At 40.7% G+C, this 24,337-nt stretch overlaps 1 protein-coding gene across 1 annotated transcript in view; it reads right to left on the bottom strand.

Moving 5' to 3' along the window:
- The window catches only part of PKHD1 (PKHD1 ciliary IPT domain containing fibrocystin/polyductin), a 451,815-nt gene that overhangs the window by 211,530 nt on the left and 215,948 nt on the right, over positions 1-24,337 (bottom strand). The window contains exons 47-49 of the mRNA XM_021691934.1: positions 24,082-24,328; positions 11,353-11,530; positions 10,171-10,366 (exon numbers count right to left, since the gene is read on the bottom strand). Of these exons, the coding sequence (XP_021547609.1) occupies positions 10,171-10,366; positions 11,353-11,530; positions 24,082-24,328 (621 nt within the window). The remainder of the gene's footprint in view (positions 1-10,170; positions 10,367-11,352; positions 11,531-24,081; positions 24,329-24,337) is intronic.

The following is a 24,337-nucleotide window of genomic DNA, read 5'->3' as shown; positions in this document are numbered from 1 at the left end:
AATGCTGTCAAAGGCTGGAGCCTTGAGGACTTGGTCAAACTCATGCTCTCCATTTGCCTTTCCATGGAACCCTAAACCTTTTCCTTCATCACAAGATGGAGTAGACCAAGGATCATTTTTTTTTTCTAATTACAAAGCATGAGCTTCAAAATATTACAAAATAACAATAATAATAATTATTATTATTATAATCCCCAAAGGGATCTATGATGAGAACTCTCCTATTCCTCTCTTCTTATTTTGATAATTACTCTCACTTTCCCATTATAAAAAGTGGCTTTCCTTTACACTGTACATATTTTGAGACCAGGTACAATGACCAACATGTTTCTCTATGTGCTCTACTTTATCACTACTTCTGAGGCTTCACTTACATTGTTTCTCTATCCTGTTGCATATTTTACCCACTTTTTTATCTTAAGTAAATAAATAAATATGCCATCAGCCCAGCATTTCATCTCTCTTTTTTTCTATAATGTCTAATTTACCCATTTGTGCTCATAACTGATATTGGTGATATTTATCCCAAGCTTGCTCTCAATTTAGCAAGTATTTATCAAGCATCAACTGTGGTAAATTTCAGATTGCATCAGTCATGAGCTCTGTTTCTAAATCTTGGAGGGAGGGACTTTTCTCATGTACCTTAGGATACCAGACATTGCCGGACATGTAGATACTATTCATGAACTAATCTAGAAATCCTAAATTTATAGGGCTCTACTCTGAATACCCAGTACTTAACTGACAATTTCAACCAATTGAGCAAATAGAGGCAGGAAAGAACCCTTTTAAAGGAACCAAAAGAGAAAATAATAAAATAGGCTCAACTGGAAAAAAAAAACAAAAGAGAATATGGACAAGATGACATCTAAAAACATGCAAAAGGCCGTAACAACAGAGCACTCTTCCATATGAGGAAGGAATTAAGTGTTGTAATAGAATCAAATTCTAAAGAAGGCAAATTAGAAAAAATTCCAGGAATCATTTGGAAAGGGTTATTAGCTCATTTAAAGATTTTATATAAATCATCCTTGTTAAAAGCAGCTTCCAAGTAATGGTAGACTTCACTACATCTATGCCCTCTTCCTTAAGACAGAGCCACACGAGTAAAGAGAGTAAAAAAGTAAAGTTACACATGAAAAAGTCTTTTTCAAAACCACTGTAGTCATTTTGTAATGCATCATGCATTGTAGCCATCATGGTGATTATTAACCCAGAGACTGAAAAGGCTAAACCCCACCACATCCAACCCCCATGATAGACTGTTCCACTTGCCCTTCCATTCAGGAAGTCACTTCACCCAGGTTCTGTTCTTGGTCAGCCAAGGCTTCCTGCTCGGGGTGCTTTCACGTCTGCAGCTCTACACGGATGGCTTCTGAACTGTGTGGCCACTGATCTTGTTCAGCCTCTACACATGCATAAATGTTTCTTACCTCTTGGGGAGCCTCTTCCCCAAAACATACATTGAAAAGCTATCGCTCCTTTTATTAAAGCAGGTGTGAGAATACCATTCAATCTGAGAAAAGGAGTACTTTCAGTATCCAAAGAAATGGAGAAAAGTTACCAAAAGTAGTAAAGACTGAAAAAGTCTGATTTCCTTCACCCACCACTTGTACATGGCCCTCTGCAGGCTGGTTCTGAGACATGAGTGCAGGTCAGAGGGTTATTCTTCCCAAACACCATTTCTACACCCTGAGAGTGGAGCCATAGAGAATCATGGGGAAGAGTGTGGCTGCTGAATGAAGTCCAACAGCCTGGGTTTGAATCCTGGGTCTTCCAGTTCCTTGATGTGGGGAACCAACAAGTTCTTCATCATTTCTGAAACTCACTTCCTTCCTGTGAAAAGTGGAAATAGTCGTCCTATCTACCTCATAGCATGATTGGGAAGAAAAGATGAGATAATCCCTATAACATATTTAGCACAGTGCTTGGCACAGAAATGCTAGTCGTTACATATACTGCGACTATGGCATGCTCATTATTCTAGCAGCCAGACAACAAAACCCAAGAAATATGCTTCGACTCTTTTTACTCTTTTTTTACAGCTGTACCTAATCATGATGAGTCATAGTATTTAGAGTTGGAAGCAACTTAACCAGATCTTCTAAAGTTTGCAAAGTGCTTTGACTCTATAAAAAACAGTGCAAATGTTACACGTCGTTTCCAATTTGGACAAACACAAAGAGGGATGAAAATTGTTTGAGAATAAAGGTACTGACTCAGGAAGAGTTTAAAAGCCTTACACAAGCTGTGATATTATACATATGTCTTCTCAGTGCTTATGATTTCTGAGTGTGTATTTGTAATATGAGAGTGGTTAATCTACTTTGTTTATAAATGGACCCTCATTGCAGTTGATCCTTCCCAGGTTGTAAGAATATCTGGTCTGTCCTCAAAAAGAAAAGAAGCCATTGGGTCAATTATAGTCAAATTATTCTGATGGGTGCTATATGATGTAAGGTTGCTATAAACGCAGAGATCTAGAAGAAAGCACGAAATGTGCCGAGAAGGAGGAAAGAGAGTTACTCAGCTAAACATGATACTAGGGTCTTCCAGAATTTTGTATCATGCCCGGCAAGTTTTGTCTTCACTAGGGCACTACGATAGACAAAAATTAGTTCTCTCCTTGAGTAGGTCCCATTCTCTCTTGCAATTTTGAAGGGAGAATTAAGTACCTAGCTATATTAAAAAAAAAAAAAAAAGGTGGCATCTTAATGGGCCTTGACTCCTTTCCTATTTCATTCTTCATACAAATTCCCATTTGTACTTCACCATTGAGGTTTAGCACATATTTGGACCTCTCATTCAATTCACATTTATATAGTGTGAGTCAGCCATTGACTACACATGGAGAGAATCTGAAACAGTGACCGCAATCTCTGTCTGCAGATTTCACCCATTCTCTCCCTGATGCACGCCTTCTCTCTCGGTCTCTGTCTGCCCTGGACCCAGGCTCCAGCTCTGTCTTCATGAGCCAGCTGTTGGCTTTGGTGCTCTCTCTCTGCATTGCAGCTTACTACCTTGCCCTATCTTCTACGACTACCTCTTCTCTCAGATCTGTCTCGCACACCTGTACATTCGGGCTCTGTCTCTCCTTCCTTGTTCAGTGAACTTGACCTCACTCCCCAGAAATTAGCCTTTTTCACTTAGCCATTGAGCATTACTTGTCAGCTGGTCCCTGGGCAGCTAATGCTTGATTCATAGGACCATACTTCTGTCTGAGTGCAGCTTCTCAGGGGCAGCCACAGAACAAGTTTGGCCCTCATAATGCAGGATCTTTCAAAGTCCTTCACAGAAACATTACATGAAAATCCTGTGATCACCTCTGAGTCTTCCATTATCCCCACTAACATTCATTCATGGAAGGGTATAAATGTTTTCTGAGGTGTGAGAATAAAAGAACTTACTCAAGGCACTGATGGATATATCTACATCAACTTCAGTCCTGAGAGTTAGTTCAATTAAACCTTCTTAATTAACTCAGAAAGCAATAACAATTGTTATTCTGACTCAGGGATATTTGCCACACTTGCCCTTCCTGTGAAAAATGGGGCATTTGTGCAGATCGACAGAACCAGAAATTCCAACAGTTAGCATTCCAGTTGTTTGTCCATGAGGCACATTTAAAAAGCCCCAAATTGAGGAATTTTACAACTTCTCTCAAGAATGTGGTTTGTTAATGGAATATTACTCAGCCATCAGAAAGGATGAATACCCACCACTCACATAGACATGGATGGAACTGGAGGGGATTATGTGAAGTCAAATAAGTCAAACAGAGAGAGACAATATCTGTTTGACTTATTTGACTTAACATTTTCCCTCATATGTGGAACATAAGGAATATAGCACGGAGGACCGTAGGGGAAGGGAGGGAAAGCTGAGGAGGGGGAAATCAGAGAGGGAGACAAACCATGAGAGACTCTGGACTCCGGGAAACAAACTGAGGGTTTCAGAGGGTGGGAGTCTGGGGGGCTGGGGTAGCCGGGTGATGGGTATTAAGGAGGGCACGTTTTGCATGGAGCACTGGGTGTTATACGCAAACAATGAATCAGGGAACACTACATCAAAAACTAATGATGTACTGTATGGTGGCTAACTGAACATAATAAAATAAATAAATAAATAAATGTCCCTGGGTAAAAACAAACAAACAAAAAAGAGTGTGGTTTGTTCTCAACAACAGGTGTTCTTAGCAAGCAAGGAAAGAGACCCAGATAAAAAAGAGATCCCTGGCTCACACTTCTTACTTTTCACCAATTATACCAAAACCTTGCAGACCACATTATAGTCCCAACATATAAACTGTGAGGTGATGATTTTAGTGGCACTAATGATTTATTTTCATAGCTATGGATGCTAATGTATTTTAGAAAAAGCAACTAGGTCATTAAACCCATGATTTTATGGATATTATTGCTTAAAAAGAGGTTAGGTTTTAAAAAATAAGATGGCGTGGGAATTGATGTAAGAAAAATCTTAGGTAAATAATAGAACAGGAGGCATAGGGTGTGACAAAGGGTAAAGTTGGTATTCAAATATCTAAAGTTCAGGAAGCATAGAACCTTCAATAAGCCCAAGGTTTTCCTCTAAATAGAAGGAAGAAGAATTGGTTTACAAGGGTATATACATAAGTTTGGATTTAAAAAAACCAAAACACCAGTATACTAGAAAAAGTACTGACCTAGGGTCAGAAAAGCTGAGTTTGAATGCTGGTTATACCACCTACGCTCTGCATGAACTAGGGTCTGCCATCAGCATCGCTAAGAAATTAGCTCCTTAAGGGGCGCCTGGGTGGCTCAGTCATTGAGATTCTACCTTTGGCTCAGGTCATGATCCCAGGGTTCTGGGATCGAGCCCCGCATCGGGCTCCCTGCTCGGCGGGAAGCCTGCTTCTCCCTCTCCCACTCCCCCTGCTTGTGTTCCCTCTCTTGCTGTCTCTCTCTCTGACAAATAAATAAATAAAATCTAAAAAAAAAAAAAAAAGGAAATTAGCTCCTTAAGCGGAGGGCTTCCTAGAAAAAATATTTGATCCTGACTGCTTAGTTTTCCCTCCTTCTTTCTTTCCTTTTCTCATTTATTTCCTTCCTTTTCCTTGCGGGAGACAAGTTGCTTGCAACCAAGAGGCAAAAGTCCTTCTCCCATCACCAGCTCCTGTTCCATTCTCTATACGTTTGCCATAAAGGTTAGCGCAGTTCCCCAAAGTCAATCCTCTATATTACTGGCAGAAATCCTTGGGGGATCTTTGGGGAATGAGTTTTCTAGAAGAATGTAAATTAATTTATTAACTAGAATGCTATGGATTGCCTTAGAGGGCCTCACCATGGGAATGGCAGCAGAGTTTCCGAGGATTAGGATTCTGCTCTGCTTATAAAACCCTCCCAAAATGCTCCGGGCAGCCGGCTGAGTCTTCTCTCCTCCACAGACGCTAACAGAATTCCTTCCCGAGTTGCTGATGGGGCTTCTGGACCAGCTGAACAACAGAAGGATGGAGGCAGCAGCCTGCTCCGTCCCTGTGCCCTGAGTGCTTTTGAGAAAAGAGAAACCCAGGCAGTACCCTTGAGCTCCTGGCCGCAAACTCAGGAAAGCACTCCTTGTTTTCGGGCTCTCCCAGGTTAACAGCATCTTTTCTGAGCCTTCTGTGTGACGTGACTTGACTTCTTCAGGGCAACGGGTGCGGACAATGAAGTCCATCTGTCTTTCTATCTGCAGCCCTCTTGCCCTCATGGAGAAGGGCCCCGGCTTCTTGCCAAACAGCCTGCCTTTATCTTGGCGAGGGGCGCCATTTGGAGACAGTCACTGGCCGGCCTGGCTAGACATGTCTTTTTTTTTCTTTTTCAGTCAGAGCAGAAGAAGGTGGTAGGCAGGAGCCTCTGCGCCTCGCAGGCGCTCGCTCAGCTGCCGCCTCACACAATATCCCGGCTCGGCCGCCGCTCCAGTGCCCGAGCGGGGCTGTGTGAACCCGGGAGGGCAACCGTGAATGGCCCAGCATCTGACGCGAATTTATCACCGGCTGCTGGTTGGGTGTAGGAGAAAGCAAGGGGAAGGGGCTGTGGGTGTTTAATGCACCCTGCCACAACCCAACAGTTTGCCCTCAAGAGCCTTTTCCCGATATAAAAGGACAGGGTCAAAAGTAAGTTGACCCCTGACAGAATGGACAATTATTAGGAGAGGACTGTGCACCAGCAGCTGCTGGAACCCCACTGGCTCCGCATCGGGCTTCCAAGAGTCAGAATATGAATAATCAACTCAAGATTGTTTCCTCCACCCCCACCAACCCCTGTCACCTCCCCCTCCCCCCAACCGTCTCCTCCTGTTTTGGGCAAGTCCTATTATCTTCGTACAGGAAGGAGCAGAGCCCTCCCTAGCAGCTGCAATAATTGTGTTCCTATTGTGATGAAGACCTCCTCCCGGCCACCCCCCTACAAGTGGCCATTGTGAGGGGAGAGTCAGTGATTATACGCTCCGCCTGATGCTTTGGGGGACCCAGCTGCCGGAGTGCTGACACACGAGCGTGCGTGCGGAAGGCCAGGGAGGGGGCTGGTGGAGGTGGAGGCAAGAGGTGGGGGGATCCTGCGTCTGTGAGACGGGACCCCGACACACCAGACCTTTTTCATAAGTCAAGCCCAGAACAAATGAGGCTTTATCAGGCCCCAGTGACGAGGGGGTCTCATCTCCCTTTGAAGTGGAGCTGCGCATGGGGCCTAGCAGCTTTTCCTCCTTTGGACGAAGCAAACATCCTTCTTTTGATATGCTACATGCTCATTATCTCTGCCCCATTTAATGATTTTTGATTGAAGGGTGGCGGCTGGGATGCCGAGAAGATCGTTAGAGAGGCTCCGTCCAGCCAAGCCTGCAAGAAAGGCTTTCCTTGTGCCTGGGCCTAAATTTGGAATTTCTTAACAGTGTGCGCTTGTTCTTAGAGGCAGATAAGGGCTGAGCGTGAAATTCTTAATTAAGCAATAAATAGAGAGTGGGGTGTCAGCAGATGTGGCCAGTAGCCATGGCAACGGGAATCACACGGGCAAGAGAGCTGAGACTAGATGTAGGCCTCAGGCCTGGGCCTGACTGACAGCTGAAGAATCCCACAAAGCTTGTAAACCAGATTAATTAGCTGACTAATTATTTCATAGCGTTAATGTAACTAAAAAATAAAAATAGTTAACCATGAACTGAAACATCCCTGGAAAAGAGAACAGCAGGGAAAGAGGCGGTGGGGAAGGCAGAGGCAGGAGTTACCCGTTAATCAAATCGCCTGAACGGAAAAATGGGCTTGCTGGATTTGACTCCGACTCGGAAAATATAAAAGAACACTTGTCCCGCAGTCTTGCCCATTCCCAAGCGTGGCGTAGAAGTTACAGTTCGGAACTGCCACTCGTAATCATTTCTCACATCAAACACTGCTCCTCCTGGGTCCTAACACAAGCTGTAGCACATGAGTCCTTTGCTGTGGTCTCTTCTGCAAGTGGCTTCTTGGGCAAAATTCTCAGGAGCTTTACAAACGCAACCTGAACCAATCTCCTTAAAAGATATTTTTAAATGAGCGAGGTGATCTTATTCTGTGGATAACAATTGCTTAAGTGGTATTACATTTCAATCATGGAAACCATATATCATATATGTCATGTTATCATGAATCTCGGTTATCCTACAAAATCTAGTCAAGAAAAATAGAATGGGACCCTTTCGGAAAGGTTGTGATGTGTACGCTTAGTTCAAGGCATGTGACATTGTTCATCTTCTGGGGGAGAAAAGAACAAATCTAGAGAAATAATCTACTGAGAAAATGTGTAGTAAAGTAACAGGGCATACTAATTACATTTAAAGATATCTGGGTGCTTTGTACCACAATTCCAAGATATAAGTAGGTATTCTTAACCTCGTTGTAGAGATGAAGCCATTGAGGCATGGAGCATTTATAATTCCATGCCCCAGGTGAAATAGCCAGCCAGCCACTGATTAAAACCCTAAACCCTAAGCTCTGGCCACGAGCTTTCCAAAGAACCTGCATCCCATAAAGATATTTGCTTAAAAAAAAAAAAAAAAACAAAACTTGCCTTGGTAGAGAAGAGGAATACTCTCAAAACATATTATATGTATAGGATTTTTTTCTTTGTCACTAGGGATCAGTGAGTTTTCTCCCACAAAGCTGCCTAGCACCCCCCCCACACACACCCTATTTGGTCAGTGATCAATGATTATTTAGTGGGCAGCACACTCTAGTGGGGACATCCAGGGCCAGGAGCTAGAATGCCTGGGTTCTGATTTTTTTTTTCCCTTCTCAGCTGGATCTAAGATTAGTCAGGTATCTTCAACCACACACAAAGTACCCAAATGGAGGAAACAAAGATATTTGTGATTTTGTTTGGAACTTCCTATCCTGGGGGATGTGGTAAGGTTGCAAATAAACAATACAAAAAAGACGGTCCACTTAGAAGTGGTCAACAAATTAATGAAACACAGCCAATTGTCAGTGAAGCGGTACTCTGAACAAAAAGCCAGCCAGGAATAGGAACAGGGTCTCTCCATTCCCCACACCTGAAAGTCAGGCAGGAAATTCAATGGCCCTGAAACAGGTCAAGCAGTCTCCCTACGATAACAATGAAACTTCTGTATACACGACTCTCCCTACATTTTTTTTTTTATCTCAGGAATATGTCCACGTAGACTGTGAGGTCTCGACTTATGTCTCTCTTCTTATTTTATGTAAATTACCCCAATCGCAGACCTATAAAGTCACACGGTCCAAAAAAAAACCAAAACAAAACAATTAAGTGAAAGTAACAAACTAATCAATGTAAAATGCAGGGCAGAGAGCTAGAACTCTATGGCTTGGGGTCCTCTTGGGGTACCCATTGCCAACTACCTCACTGCCAAATGGCATTATAAGCCTTCCCAGCGATGTTGTAAACTTGACACAGAAGATATCCGAAATCATAACCAGATCTACCCAGTCCAACACAATTGCATGGGACGCCACCAAAGAGGAGCAGCGCAAGCCTCAGTTTCCCCTGAATCATCATATCCTCACTGTACCAGCCCAGGAATGAGAACAGAAGTGGCTCTAGCCACCTACCTACCCCATTCACTCAGAGGATACCGGAGGCACAAATGACCTCAGAAGCCAGTACGTGGAGCACTGGGAATTGTCTTAAGGAACAAGGGTCTCCATGCTCATTAAACATCTAACCAGCCCTCTGTGATTTCCTGGTCCTTTTCCAACTCCACTTATCTAAAGGTGGAGATACTAGGGTACTCTGATACAAAGAATGATTTCAATTAATAAAGGCTATCTACGTAATAAAAATGTTTTATACTGAAAAATGCATCTATATCATATAGATGCTCATAAATACATACAGACGTACATCTATATATAAATATACATACTTACACAGATATGCATTTCTACCATATATATGTGTATAAATAGTATGAGTATAATTTGCTATTAATTCAATAAATAATGATAAAAAAAGGGGCAGAAAATCTGTAGCTGCATGACTTGATTTTTTTTTCATTATGCCACAAATATTCCTTTACCATGCTTGGCTCATGTGGCCATTTAAGTCAGTTTGCAGTTCATGAACAAAATCGGACCAATGGACAAGACATGCTAAGTAATAGAAGGAGAACAACTTGAAATTAAAATTTGGTTCTAGAATATATACCAAGTAAACGGTCATAGTTAATGACACCTCTTTGCTCTTACTTAATGGCTGCATTCAGCTCTAGAGGTAAAAACAGTCTCAAGGATCTCTGTCCACCCTGAGTTTTTATAGTTTTAGGTTACATTTATGGTTGATCAAGTCAGAAATAAAATTTGAATGGTACAATTCAGTGCAAATAAAATATATAGCAATCCATTTGGCAAAGACAGCAATACCAGGGAATTACCATATTCTCCTTTCTAGTGCTATTAAAATTTCATAGTCACAGGGCTCAAGAGTAGATCAGGCTCAGGTGACATAGGACTAGGCACAAGGGAGGGGGACAAGGAACTCAGGACAACTGCCCAGGCAGTCTGATTTCAGAGCCCAAGCATTTAACCGTAACACACAGCTCTCCCCTCCAGGTCCTCATCCCTTCACAGTACAAATGTTTGGAATTCAAGAGTGAACAGTGGCTTCCGACTTCGTGCCCTCAATATTCTCATCCAATTATACTTACCCAGATAGGTGAGTTGCCTCAACTGGGTATTGAAGAACCAGTCACAACCTTGGTCCTGACCAGGTGATGGCAGAGACAGAAGGGACCGCCCCACCTGACTCCCACACCTTACGAGGATGTCAGGGTAAGGCCACAGGACCTTGTGCACCAACAGGAGGTAGTTCCCAGGAGCAAAGCTGCCAAACGTTGCTGAGTACTTGAAGTGAGAGAATACAATAATGCTCATTGAGTAAGGAAAGATTTTGCCAGAAAAGAGCTACAAAGAACACAGATGGAGTACTTTAGAAATATAGCAGTTCACACCCATTTTATGGATGAAGAAGCTGAGGCAGGCGGAGGTTCAGTAACTTGCCCCACACCACAAAGCAGGGGAGTATTGAGCCAGGATAGACACTAGGATCTCCACCTCTACCGTCATCATTCTGATGCCTTCACCTTAAGAAGATTCCCCAAAATGTTCTCATGGGAACCTCAAGGGAAGGAAAGAACTCTCCTTTCTGAATAGGGTAGTGAGAGGATCAAAGGAGATTCTGCCTTGAACTATACCACACCTAAGACCAGCTCTCATGACTTTAAGGAGAATGTGAAGGAAGAAAGAAATGCATTAAAAGGAAGAGGAGAAGCTTGAAGAAATCCACTGGCTTTTTTTTTTCTTCAGAAAATGCACCCACTTTCCACATGGCTATTTCTATCTCACGCCTCCTAACTATTGGACTCCTTCAACCAACCCCAATGAAGGTCTAGACCTTTATTTGCAAGTTAATCTTTGACCACAAGGTGGCAGTATGCAATGTAAAAATGCTTTGTTAAGACCTTTTCTCTGGCTACAAACACTCCTCTAAGGGGTAAGTTGGTTCTTAACCCCTAATCTAATAATATAGTTCTATAGAATGCTTAGAAGGTATTTTTCATTGTATTAATAATGTTAAAATTTCAGGCAGAACCACTGTGTTATTCAAGACAAGATTCAAACAGATTCTAAAATTTTTAAGTTAAAAAAATTAAAATTAAAAATAACCACCATATCTTATATTCAGATTACATTCATCAGGCCAAAATGCTGTGACAGTTTTCCTTATCAGCACCAGAAGATGCTAATTCCTGCAAACTGCTATTTCACAGGTGGAAAAATAAGAAGCCCTGGGGAATGCACCATACCCGTGAATGAGTTCCTGGGGTTACCTGCAGAGATCTGTTGATCCAAGGGGTCTCAAACTGCAGTGAGTAAGTCTCTTGATCCAAGAGCAGAGCCATCCAGCCATAAAGGTTAGACAATGTATCATGTACATAAGTGACAGTGGTTGTCTTATTTCTGCTGTCAGTCATGGTTAAATTGTAAGAAACATCTGGAGCATTAGCTCTAGGGTGATTTAAAAAGAAAAAAAATGGGTGGTAAGTTATTTGTCCATTCTGGATCTAATCCACTCCTCTCCCATCAGTGGTAATTCATCTTCTATTCTTTCCACGTATGTCTTGGGCCATACTGTCTGTATGTCTACGGAGTTTTTCACGATCACTGTGTGGCTCAAATAACCCAGTTGGGAAGATGTCATTGGATCATTTGTGCATTCCACTGGTCTGGTGGGTTGAAGGTAGAGACATTCAGATCTGAGACCACTGATAAATGCCATCTTAACGAGTTCATACAGGCCAGGACTATATACTATTATTTTAATAAAGAAATGTCCATGTCCGGAATTTTGCCATAGACCAATTTCATCAGCATCAGAGAACATATTATATCGTTCTTAGATATTCTTATGAGAAGCAATGACTGAGACCCAGAACCTAATATGCCTAGACTCTCAGAAGCCCACCTCCAACCACCCAGCAGAAATGGCTTCAGTAGCCTTCCCTAGTAGAGATCTTTAAATTAGAGATATTTTGTCCTTTTTGGTCTCTTCCACCCTGGCACAGGATCTGCACACAATGGGCACTCAAACCATGTCTGTTATATGAAGGAAGAGTGCATGGATGAGCTCTCTCTAAAGCAGCTGGTGCCCATTTCCTAGTTTATGGAACGCATCTCTAGAAGTGAATTTTAGCAAATTAGGAAATTGAGGCAGAGCATGGCAAAAGCATTATGTGAATGTTACAAGGCAGAACCGGAAATTTATTAATTTCTACAAATTACACAACCCACCCCAGAAAGTGATTTTTAAGACTTCACTAGAACAGATTTAGCCACATGCAAAGACCCTAAAAAAAAATCAAAAGGGAAAAAAAAAAAAAGGAAAAAAAAAAAAAAAAAAAAAAAAAAAAATCAATACACATTATGACTGTCCTTCCCCCTTTGGTTTGGTTTTCATGAGAATCTTTAACTGTGGCATTTTGCTGCAGGCAGATAATTAAATTTTCAAAGTAGAGGGAAATGAGACGAAGGAGGATGTTGGGTTTTCAAAGTGAGGTGTGGCATGAGCGTATCCAAAGCCAATTTACAATCCAGTGCATTTTATAAAAAGGAAACTGTTTTTAGCATGAAATGCTTGGTCACTATGATCAAATGGCATAAACTGGAAATCTATATCCACATACGCGAGGTGGATGCATTTGGGTAAATTACTGACCCTCTATAAGCTTTCATTTCCTTTTTCAAAAAATGGAGGTAAATAATATGTATCTTACATATATGTAAAACTGTGAAACTCAGAGATAATTCAGTAACCATCACCAAGCCCAGTTAATATCTACCACAGCTCATTTAAGAACAAACCTCAGGGGGCACCTGGGTGGCTCAGTCGGTTAAGTGTCTGACTCTTGGTTTTGGCTCGGGTCATGATTTCATGGGTCCTAAGATGGAGCCCCGCATTGGACTCTGCACGCAGCAGGGAGTCTGCTTGAGATTCTCTCCCTCTGCCCCTCCCCTACCTATGCAGTCTCTGTCTCTCTCTCAAATTAATAAATAAATCTTAAAAAAAAAGGAACAAACCTCAGATGTGCCAGATTTGCCATTCTGTACTATTTATGTTAATGCTTAGCAGTTTATCCAGGATATTTGGTCATTTAAAAACACACTCAAACCCTTCATGGTGCAGAGCCCTGGCCCCAGGAATGTAGTATTTGATACATATTTCTTGAAAGAATATGTGTGTTTCTTTCATTCATTCATTAATAAAATGAAAAGGATGAAAAATGTTCAGGGCATTTGGGAATAAAAAAAAAAAAAAACCTACTCTTTTCCCAGATTTCCTGATGCAACATTAACTGAACCTTTAGAAACTTGGGGTGAGAGACTTTCTCTGATCGGGCTTGGGATACTTAGCGTTTTTCACATGTGTATCAGGACTTACACTGGAACCAAAGAATAATACTAAACTCGTATTCTTAGAGTCAGAATGGACATGAAGATCATCTGTTCTAACTTTCAACCCACTGTAGGAATTCCCTCCACATTTCAGCCTGTCCCTTCCTCCAGGTATGGGACGTCACATTCTCACATAGAAGACCATTACATTTATGGAGCTTATTTTTACATTTTAATCTTTAGACAATCTTTAGAAAGCTAAATTTTCTTCCTTGTACTTTCTACCCATTTGTCCTCAATCATCATGGCTCTCTCTTCCTCCAACTGAAACCACACGTCCCGGAGTCCCAGGAGATGATCCAGCACAATTTGGCCCAACTGATACATTTTAAAAATAGTCTTCTGAGAAATAAATGTAAAACAAATGTATTAAGAAGAGATAAAGTTGGAACCAAGAAATACCAAAGAGGTCAACAGGTTGGCTAGAGTAAGTATCCCGATCAGTATGTAAAGTGGGATTCCTCAAAGTCCAAAGAATGATTCTGAGTATTTCAGATTCTGAAGGTGTATCCTTTCAGTTTTCACAGAAACATATGGGCCCTGGAAAATGAATCACAAAAACTAAATCCAGGAGAGACTCATAGATAAATCAGAATTCCCATTTAATAATTCACAGTAAAAAAATAAGGCTGCCTTTCACATAGCAGGTATTTGATAAATATTTGTTGAATGAATGAGTGTTAAAATGGACCAATACACTCCAAACTGATACTTGGTGATGTTTCTCCCCAACAGGGAAGTCTACCTGGAAAATCCACATGAGGGTGAGAAGATTTCTTATAAACTTATCAATTGAAGAAGACAAGCAATTTGATCTTAAGTTATCAGAACCTGATACAGCCAACCCCCATCTCAATAGGATGCTTGCCATGAAGACTTAAAACATTTATATATAATGGTCAGAAAACCTCTTCTGGACATATATAAGCAATCTACACTCTAGTGAGCCCTGGTTTAAAAAAAATGCTAAAGAAAAAAATTAAAATTAAAATTAAAAAACGCTAAGGTTTCCTTATGAACTGATATTTCTTTTATCCTAGTCAAGTGCTCTCAATTAAACCACTTTTACAAAGTTTTTAAAATTATAGACCAAAAGAAGATTTCTACTTGTTCAAATTCATCCATCTGTTCACATTTAGTTCCTCCAACCTTTTTTTTTGTCACTTACGTTGTCTTAGCAATCTATATTTGTCACACTTAAGATATCATGCATACCATCTTGAAAATTATGAAAATATTACCTCAGTATGTTACAATACAATCAATTGGGTAGATAGTTCCAGAAATGCTTCTTAATTTCAGCAGTATGACCCCAAGAATCCTCCAAGTCATTTTGGTTTCTTTTTGTTTGTTTGTTTTTTAAGATTTTATTTATTTATTTGAATGGAGATAGAGCCAGAGAGCACAAGCAGAAGGAATGGCAGAGGGAGAGGGAGAAGCAGGCTCTGCACTGAGCAAGGAACCCGATGCGGGGCTCAATCCCAAGCCCCTGGGATCATGACCTGAGCCGAAGGCAGATGCTTAACCGACTGAGCCACCCAGGCGCCCCCTCCAAGTCATTTTGACTAGATTTAAATATTTCTCAAATTTCTATCAGCATCCCATTTATAAATCAATCTTTAGGGTACAATTTCTCCTGGGTTCAGTTTCTATGTATTGTGACTTCAATTATTGCAGGAGCCATTTTTTCAGACCATACTTCCTAGTTCCTAAAAGCCCTTATAAACATGACCCCCTCTTCAAATACTGTAAAACCACCAAATGCTAACATTCATTCAGTTCTATTTGTTTCTGGGACTATTGTACCTTCCTTTAGATGCCCTTCTCCTTCCAAGTGGCATCCAGCCATCTGATGCTAACCCCTGATCAACCAGAGACCCACCATAGCACATTGTGATCCTAAACTATCCTTTCCTCTTCCTTCTTCATGCATTGCCCTGGTCCTATCAAGCCATCCCATCCATCCCAATTAAGGTTTATGTGGGATGCAATTTTACAGGTCCTCATGTGCAGCACCAGCTTTGTATAATTCAATCCAGGTAGAGAAGGAGGTTATCAAAGAAGCCTTCATTACAGCTGGTAGTGGAAAAGGTTCATTCTGAAAAGAAAATCAAAATGTAGAAGACCCATCTCCCCATAGGCAAGATGCCTTGTGTTGACCATCACTGGGATCCAAAAATCCAAAGTCAAATCAACTCCTCTCCTTCTAGGCCAAATGACAATGGTGGGCTGGCTCTTCTGAAAAGCTCCAAAAGAACATCATGTCTCGAAGAACACCATGAAGAGAATTTACTAACCATAATGACTACAATTTTCGCTTGCCCTAAATAGCCACCAATTTCCCTGTGCCCTAAATAGCCACCAATCTCCCTCTCTTTACTGTTAATGAAGCAAAGGAGCACAAAAGTATTTCTAATTTGGAGGAGCCAAGGGAGTCTGCATGGGCCATTAGCAGCAGAGAGCTTCATTACTAGGGGAAGAAGTCTCTCCCTGAACTTCTCATGGCTTTATGTGCAAGAAATCAGGAGGCAACCAGTCCATTTTAAATGTTAACCCTTCCCTCTGCATCAGCAATAGCTCTGTATATAACCAAAGAGACAAAAAGACTACAAGCCTTTCCTTTTCTTTTCCTGTTCAAGGGGGTGCCTTAATTTTTGCTCTTCTTTTTTTTAACTGAGATTGTTTTTAATTAAGGGATATTTTCCTTTAGAAATACAGCACTATCACTGATAAAACTTCACAGCCTAAGTATTAATTTAAGATACCAGTTGCATAGGGGCGCCTGGGTGGCTCAGTTGGTTAAGCGACTGCCTTCGGCTCAGGTCATGATCCTGGAGTCCCGGGATCGAGTCCCGCATCGGGCTCCCTGCTCAGCAGGGAGTCTGCTTCTCCCTCTCCCGCTCCCCCCTCTTGTGCTCTTTCTCTCTCTCACTCTCTCTCTCAAATAAATAAATAAATAAAATCTTTAAAAAAAAAATACCAGTTGCATAAACAGTTATGTAATTTAGTGCCCATACACTGTGTGGAACTGTTGGATGTGTACTGCCCACAAAGGATTTGTTAGGCAATCAACAATACCAATGAGAACAAATATTAACTCCCTGGTTTGTGTTTACCATTAGCTTACTTTTCCTGAGGGTCCATATCTCTGTGTATTAAGACAAACATTGCATTGAGCTCTAAATGCTCTCAATTCAGAACAATTGTGAAATAAACCCTTTATAATTACACATCTCCTAAGCCAGACACATCCTAATAACTAGCCTCAAATGGTGCTACATCTCCTGAATATTAGTGCTTGCTGCCCTCACTCTCATCTTTTACTGCACAAAGAGGACAAAATCAGAATTTCGAGCACAGCCCACAATTTTCTGTGGCACAGCATTGCTTGAACATCCTTTAAAATACCTTGAGCTCATAACAAGTCCTTCTCAGAAAACCACTATCCTACCTCTGACCTGCCACCATCCAGTACTATTTTCTATGTATCAATAATTTTTATATCCCCTTATTGATTGAGGAACACTTAAAAATATTTCTCCTTCTGAGTAAGACACCTAAAAAAGGAAGAAAGCCACGACACTCAGTCTTTCCCCCAAACTTCTAACAATCCTTAAATTCACATACCAAATAGAACCGGTAAGCAGAGAGGAAACCATATGATTTAATAATCTTTGTTTTCTGACAGGCACACCCCAACATCACTCCTCCCATGATTTTGCAGGTATCCATCTCTGTTTATCTTTTTTCAGAGTTGGCTAAAGCAATAATAATTTATTGTAGAGAAGTCCCTGAATCAACCTAGCACCTTCTCAAAGATGGCGTCTATAGTTTTGGCAGCATACTTGGGACAATACTTCTTGCTTATTATATCTGAATCCACGAAAAGAAGCAATAGAGAGCTAATGTCCTACCTAAGATAATCCTTCATACATGATTGCATCTCTTCTCTTGATCTGTTGAATCCAGCCAGAATGACTACCTCAGAACATGTGAATTTCACCATGGGAGCTATGCCCCCAGAAGACAAACAACTACTTCTCAGGGATATTGAAAAACAATTTTATGCATCAGGTAGGAAGTTAGACTAAGAAACTCGTCTTCCCTTCTACACACACACACACACACACACACACACACACACACACACACACACCCTTGGTGCTGTGGTGGAGCTGACTGACATTTACTCACTACTCATTGTCAGCCCTTCTTCCCAATGTGTTCAGTGACAGCATGATGGTAGCCATGAATAGGACATATGAGAATATTTTCACCATGGAACTGGGCAAATGCTACAAATCAGGGTTTTTTATTCTAAAGAGCTAGTTGTTAAATATTTACCAGCTCACTACTATGGCCCTTTATTAGTCATGAAATTGAATGACCATATAGTATTGTTGAAATTCCTCAGTCTGGGGTCCATTATGATTTTTAGATCTTTTTCCACTTCTGTAACCTCTGGTGACAAGAAAGGATACTTCTTGGAATTTTCCTGTCTCACTTTTTTTTTTTTAGGACTGAAAAGATACCATTACTGATGCTATGCCTTTATCCCTAGGAAACACAGTTAGGCGATTATTAAAGGAAAAGCTAGGCCAAAATTTCCATTTGAACTCTTCTGTACTTTTGCATTTGCAGAGGCAGGGGGTGCCTCATACTTTGAACACTGACACATTAAGAGCAGTTACATAGGTAAAAACTGAACGCAAGCACTACAGGAGAGGATATTAAGCAAGATCTAAGAATCAAGGTGATCAACAAGAACATTAACCTTTTCTTCTCCAGAAGTAGGAAGAAAGAAGTAGAAGGTACTGGAGCACAATGAATCAAAGCCTGTCCAGAATGACTCCATATTCTAGGAGCAGCTGGGAGGTTTGGCTGGATTGGTACAATGTCATGTGACCATTGGGAAGTATTCCTTATTTTTCAAGAATTGGATTAAGCTGCATTTGAGCTTACTTAATTCCCTTGCCAGGCATTTGTTTCTCAGAAATATAAAATCTATAGTATTTTATTCAATTAGTAGTATGTTTAGATGTTGTTTTGTAAATCACAGCTGTAAAATAGAGACTTTTTAAAGACGACATTTATTAAGTACTCACTATATGCCAGGCAATGACCTTGTGAGATAAATACCATTGTGTCCATTTTATTGATGTGAGAACTGAAGCAAAAAATAAAGGTGAAGCACCTTGTCCAGAGAAACACCCCTTAGGAAGGGTGGAGAGTTACAGCTGGTATCCACAAATAATTCTTACTTACTTCTTTATTCTTTAGTCTTTGAAAAATAATTTCAAATATATGCTTGTGTCCTGACTATTTTATGTACATCCTATAAACTTGGAGGGACTGGTTGGCCCATCTACAACATCTTATAAACTTTTAATTTCTCCCACACTTAATACAGTTAACAAGGAGAGAGAGATCAGGGTTTGATTTATTGATAATTGAATAACTCTATGACAATTGAAATAACTATAGAGTGCTCTAGACTACTACTACTACTAATAATAATGACAATAATAATAATAATTCCCAGATGGTAATGGTGAGGATTGAGTTCTTATTCTCCCCATCACAGCTGGATGCTAAACCACCAGGAAGGAAAACAAGAGCAAATGTTGACAAACTGCTAATTCAGTAGGGGTGGGACAGGGGCAGAGTAAAGAAGGAATCATCTATTGGAATACATCGTCTGGTCAACCGATAGCTTCAGGAAGCAAAAGCCCAGAAGATATTATGAAAGAACATTCTTAAGTATTACATGTCCCTAGGAATTTTAGAAATAAAGTCAGGATAGTATCTCAATCTTGGGTCTTCTAAACAAACGTTGAGTGCCATCAACTCCACACAAACATGTCCTAACAGAGAAACGGACAGTAAGAACATGAGAGGAAAATCTGGGAGAATCCACAATTTTTTCAATTATATTCATTTATTAAATACTAATTTTATTGAGTTACTGTTTGTTCAATATTGGGCACTGTAAGTCAAACAAACAACAAATAAACCCTATCCTGGCTCTGCTTACCAGCTACAAGAGATGGACAATCTGTAGAGCTATACCGGAGCTTTGAGTATTGGGTAGAGCAAATATAGAGAGCCAGCACACAGCAGGGCTACCCAAACCTGTACAGGAAACTCAGGGAAGCCTCCCCGAGAAAATGACCTTCATGCTGAGTTCATGAAAACTGAACCTTATGAACTGAAAGGCACAGAGAAGGTGAGTGTGGCTGAGGCACAGGATGCAGGGAAGGGAGGGCAGAGCACTGAGCAATGAGGCTGCAACTATAAACAGGGAGCAGGCCATGAAGGGCCTGCAAGACATGAAGAATGTGGGACTCTCTTTGGGAGGTACTAGAAGCTCTTAAAAAGTTCCAAGCGAGGGAAAGAGTGGATGGCAAGACAAGATCTGCATTCACAAAGTTCAAGGATAAGGTCACTGCAAGGCAGCCAGCTAAGAGGCTGTTGTGGTCCCACAGGTGCAAGGACTAGAGAGGGGAAGTTGGGAAGGAGAGAAGTAGAAAGACGCAAGAAGGATTTTTTTTTATTTTACAAGAGAAAGTGGACAGGACTTGGTCAGTGGTGTATGTGGGAAATAAGGTAAAAGATGAGTCAAGGGTGATTCCATGCTTCTGGCTTAGATAACTGAAGCATTCACCTGAACATCCAGGAATTCGCAACAGCCTATGGATAAAGAACATAAATTCAGGTTTGACAAGTCGAGTTTGAGAGGGCTACTATATATTCTAGTGGAAAGCATTGCTGCTCAGTAGAAATATGATGCAAGTCGAAAGGCAAGGCACAGGTGTTACCTTAAATTCTATAGTAACCACATTTAAAAAGTAAAATGAAATAGGTGAAATTAATTTTAGTAATATATTTAATCCAATATATGTGAAATATTATTCCTTCAACGTAATCAAAATAAACAAGTTATTGAGATATCTCATTTTTTTTTTCCCACAGCATCTTAGAAATATGGAGTATAATTTATACTTACAACACATCTCAATTGGGACTAGCCACATTTTAAGTGCTTGGTAGCCACATGTGACTAGTGGCTACAATATTGGACAGTGAAGATCCTAAGGGCAATTGGATAGATGGGTCTGGAGTTCAGTAGAACAGTATAAACTAGAGGAAAAAAAATCTGGAAACATCACTGTATGTTAACTGAAGTGGTGAAATAACCCCAATCACCTGGGAAGAGTATGACTTGAGAAGAAAGGAAAGTGCTTCACAGAACCCTAAGGAATGCTAGCATTTAATTTATTTTTTCAAGTAATCTCTGCACCCAGTGTGGTGCTTGAACTCACAACCCTGAGATCAAGAGTCACACACTCTACTGACTGGCCAGCCAGGTGCCCCAACATTAGCATTTAAGCGACAGGGAGAAGCGCTTATAAAGGAGACATAGAAGGAGACACAACAAACTTTTGGTATATTACCTTTGCTCCATGTAATTATCCCTATACAGAAGAAAATATCTGTCTAAATTTGGGGGAATCCGTGAATCAGTGAATTATGTGAGGCATATCATCATTACGGATTTTTCTGAAATGAAGCCCTGACTTACACAATAGGGCTAACACCACCCCTGTCTTATCAGGAAGGATGGGGTGGGTAGAATGAGACTTGTAGTAACAGAAGCTGGGACAAGGACACTATGCAGAATACCTGTGGCTCCTACATAAAGAAAATGCTTTTACAGTTGGTGAGTGAGAGCAAGAATATAAGCAGCACTCATACAGATCAAGCACATTGCCATTTTAACAAAACATGAACTAGAATGTGCCTTGTAGAGAGTGGGAATTTTTTCTTCACCCAAGTATTAAATATTATTACCAACTTCAAATATATACATACACCTGTGCCAACCCAGCTGGAGTCAGAGGAAGCTATAAAACAGGAACTGCCACAAACATGGGTACCCATCAGACCTCAATAAGGTAGTGGGGGACAGAAACGGAAGGTCTCCAATGTCAAACAAAAAACATAGAGTGAAATTGGACCATAGATGGGGCCTTCCCAAAAAGAAATCACACTCCAGCCACTTGGTTGTTGGCACAGGGAGGGGAAGGATGCCTTGTTTATGTAGCTCTGTGAGGCCCCACACCCTGCCCTTGGGGGGGCCTCGTGCAGGGGGAGGGCAGGAAGAGCTGAAAGTGAAGACAGCAGGGTGCTTGCGCCATATCAGATCTCCATCAACACGCAACCCCCAAAGATCATGACTGTGGGAGCGTTGTAAATCAACTCTTAGGGTGGTTGCTTCAGGGCAAATGGCACAACAAATTAATCCTTTCACCATGAAATGCAGCAAAGTTTGTATCTATGCTGAATTCAAATTGCTCATTAGCTCTGACATGTTCCTAATGAGGTTATAATGCTCTGGGACAGAGATCAAGTCACTGAGCACAAATAGCTAGAGATAGAATCATAGAAAAATAAAGTTAGAAGGACCTTAGAGCAGTGCTTCTAAAACTTTAATATCAATCACCTAGCGATTCTGATTCAGGATGTCTGTGGTGGAGTCTGCGATGCCCTATGTCTAATGAGCTCCCAGGTAATGCTGATGCACTTTGACTAGCAAGGCCTAAGAGATCATCGGATCCAGTCACCTTATCTTAGAGGTAAGGACGTTATAGCCAAGAGACTTATCATTGGAAGTGTGCTGCAACTTCCCTGAGGATTATTTTGGGGTAGTTGTGCATTTGTCCATAGACCTGTAGGTCCACCTGAAACTTTTTAAACAGAAGCATAGGGAGTAGGGTGACCAACCATCCTGGTTTCCTCAAGGCTGGAACATGAGATTTTCTATTTTAAAACCGGGAAAATTCCAGCCAAACCAAGACAAGTCTTTAGTCTTTCATCCTAGTAGGACCCTTCCGAATCTCCTCACAATATTGTATCAGGACTATTATCATTTTTACCTTGTCAGTCCCTGAGTGCTGGGATCATGACCCTGCCAAGGTAAGCACCTAAATATCCTGTTCTGAAGTTCTCCAAGAATAGATGCTCAGACAAGATTACATCTGCAGAGCCTTTTACCACCATATCGCTAAGTACCCTTCATTTTTAATTTTTAGATTTTTTTATTTGAGTAGAGTTGGTGGACAATGTTACATTAGTTTCAGATGTGATTCGACAACCCTACATGTTAAGTTCACCACAAGTGTAGCTCCCATCTGCCACCATACAATGCTATTAGAATACCGCTATGTTCCCGGTGCTGTACCTTTTATTCCCATGACTTACTCATTCCATAACTGGAAGCCTGTGCCTCCTATTCCCCTGCTTAGCATCTTTCTAAGAGACAATCTCCAGTTCTCAAAGGAGGGCATAAAAAAGGAGTATCAAGAACACAAAGAAATAAATATACAAGCGTATCATGTTCTTTTTAACTACACAAATCTATTTTAATTTTCCCCCATTTGAAAAAAAAATGTATTTAAGAAATAAATCTTTTATAAGTCTCAAACACTCATTAACAACATCTTTGGTAAAATCACTAAAATAGCAGTAATACTCAGGATGCATCCCTGATTTGAAAACAGAAAGTATGCTGTGCACAATTGAAATCATTAGAAATGAAAATCTCTCTCCACATTGTTATTTTGCTTGCTGGAATTAGGCCCATTAACATCTGAAAGAATAATAAACAGTTGAGGAAACAAAAGTGGAAAGTTTTTAGACTAGTCAATGCTAGCAGTGTATTGCTATGGCTTCTAAAAAAGAATGTCAGGATACTGATTCCATATGCAATCAAAGTGCAGACTTTGCACAGTCCTGATCGCATTGACTTACCATGGAGTTTACCTGCTTAAATAAGACGCCAACATAGTCTGGCTGAATGACTTGACTTAATATTCATGCAGTTAGGACACTTAAAACAATGGAAGGAAAGAAGTGCGGCTAAATATATGCAATGCATTTGAAATAGGTAAAAGATAGAACCCTAGACACTCAGCAGTCATTACCTGGAAATTAAAGAGGGCAGAAGCAATCCTATTATGCATTATAAACAGCCTAGCTGCTGACTTAATGGTAGTTTGACTAGCATAACCAAGGAGTCCTTGCTCCAATATTAATAGGAAATGTATTATACGGATCCAATAGTTCATGAAATTAACAAGGAAAATGAACTGGAGTGGAGCAACTTTGCAAGTAATAGGAAGGCACCAGCAATTGCTTCCCCAGAGCATATTGAACACTTAAAAAGAGCTTGGGGAGAGTACATGTATATAAATGAGAATGGACATTATTGGAATTTTTTAATAATATTTCTAATTTAAATACTTTTCAAATTCTCCATTGGTTGCAAATCTTTTCAAGAAGAAGCCATTAGCTCAAAATGTCAATAAGAGGTCATGGGCTATGGGATCTGGCCCACTGATATTGAAAGTTAGCTGCCACTTGAATCAGCTTAAAATGACCATAAACGTATGATTTGACAGCTGTCAAAAGTATTCCCATATCATTTTTATAGAACTAAATACTTCTAGTAGAATCTAGAAAACAATTTCCCTTCTATAAACCCCAACAGCCTGAACAATATATGCCTGCTCATTGGCAAGCTGAAAAGTATGGTGAAGTCAACTTACAAACCAACAGACATTCGGTGAAAGAGAACATCTTCCCCACAGACACTGCCATGAACAATCTGACTGAAGCTTGCATTGACCAAACAAGACGCTGGAAGAGTTTCCATAGAAGCAAGAATATGACTTCTATTTCTCCCAGACAGAGACCCATCCAAGTCTTCCAAAATTGCTGCATGAGGAAATGGAAATGCTACTAAGTTTGGAGAGTTTATAAACTTTAGCTGGTTGGTCTTCACAGTAAATCCACCTATAAATT

This window comes from Neomonachus schauinslandi, chromosome 8 (assembly GCF_002201575.2).
Source record: "Neomonachus schauinslandi chromosome 8, ASM220157v2, whole genome shotgun sequence".
Classification (NCBI taxonomy): Eukaryota; Metazoa; Chordata; class Mammalia; order Carnivora; family Phocidae; genus Neomonachus; species Neomonachus schauinslandi.
The sequence above is the reverse complement of the archived record's forward strand: the minus strand, read 5'-3'. Positions and strand labels throughout refer to the sequence as shown.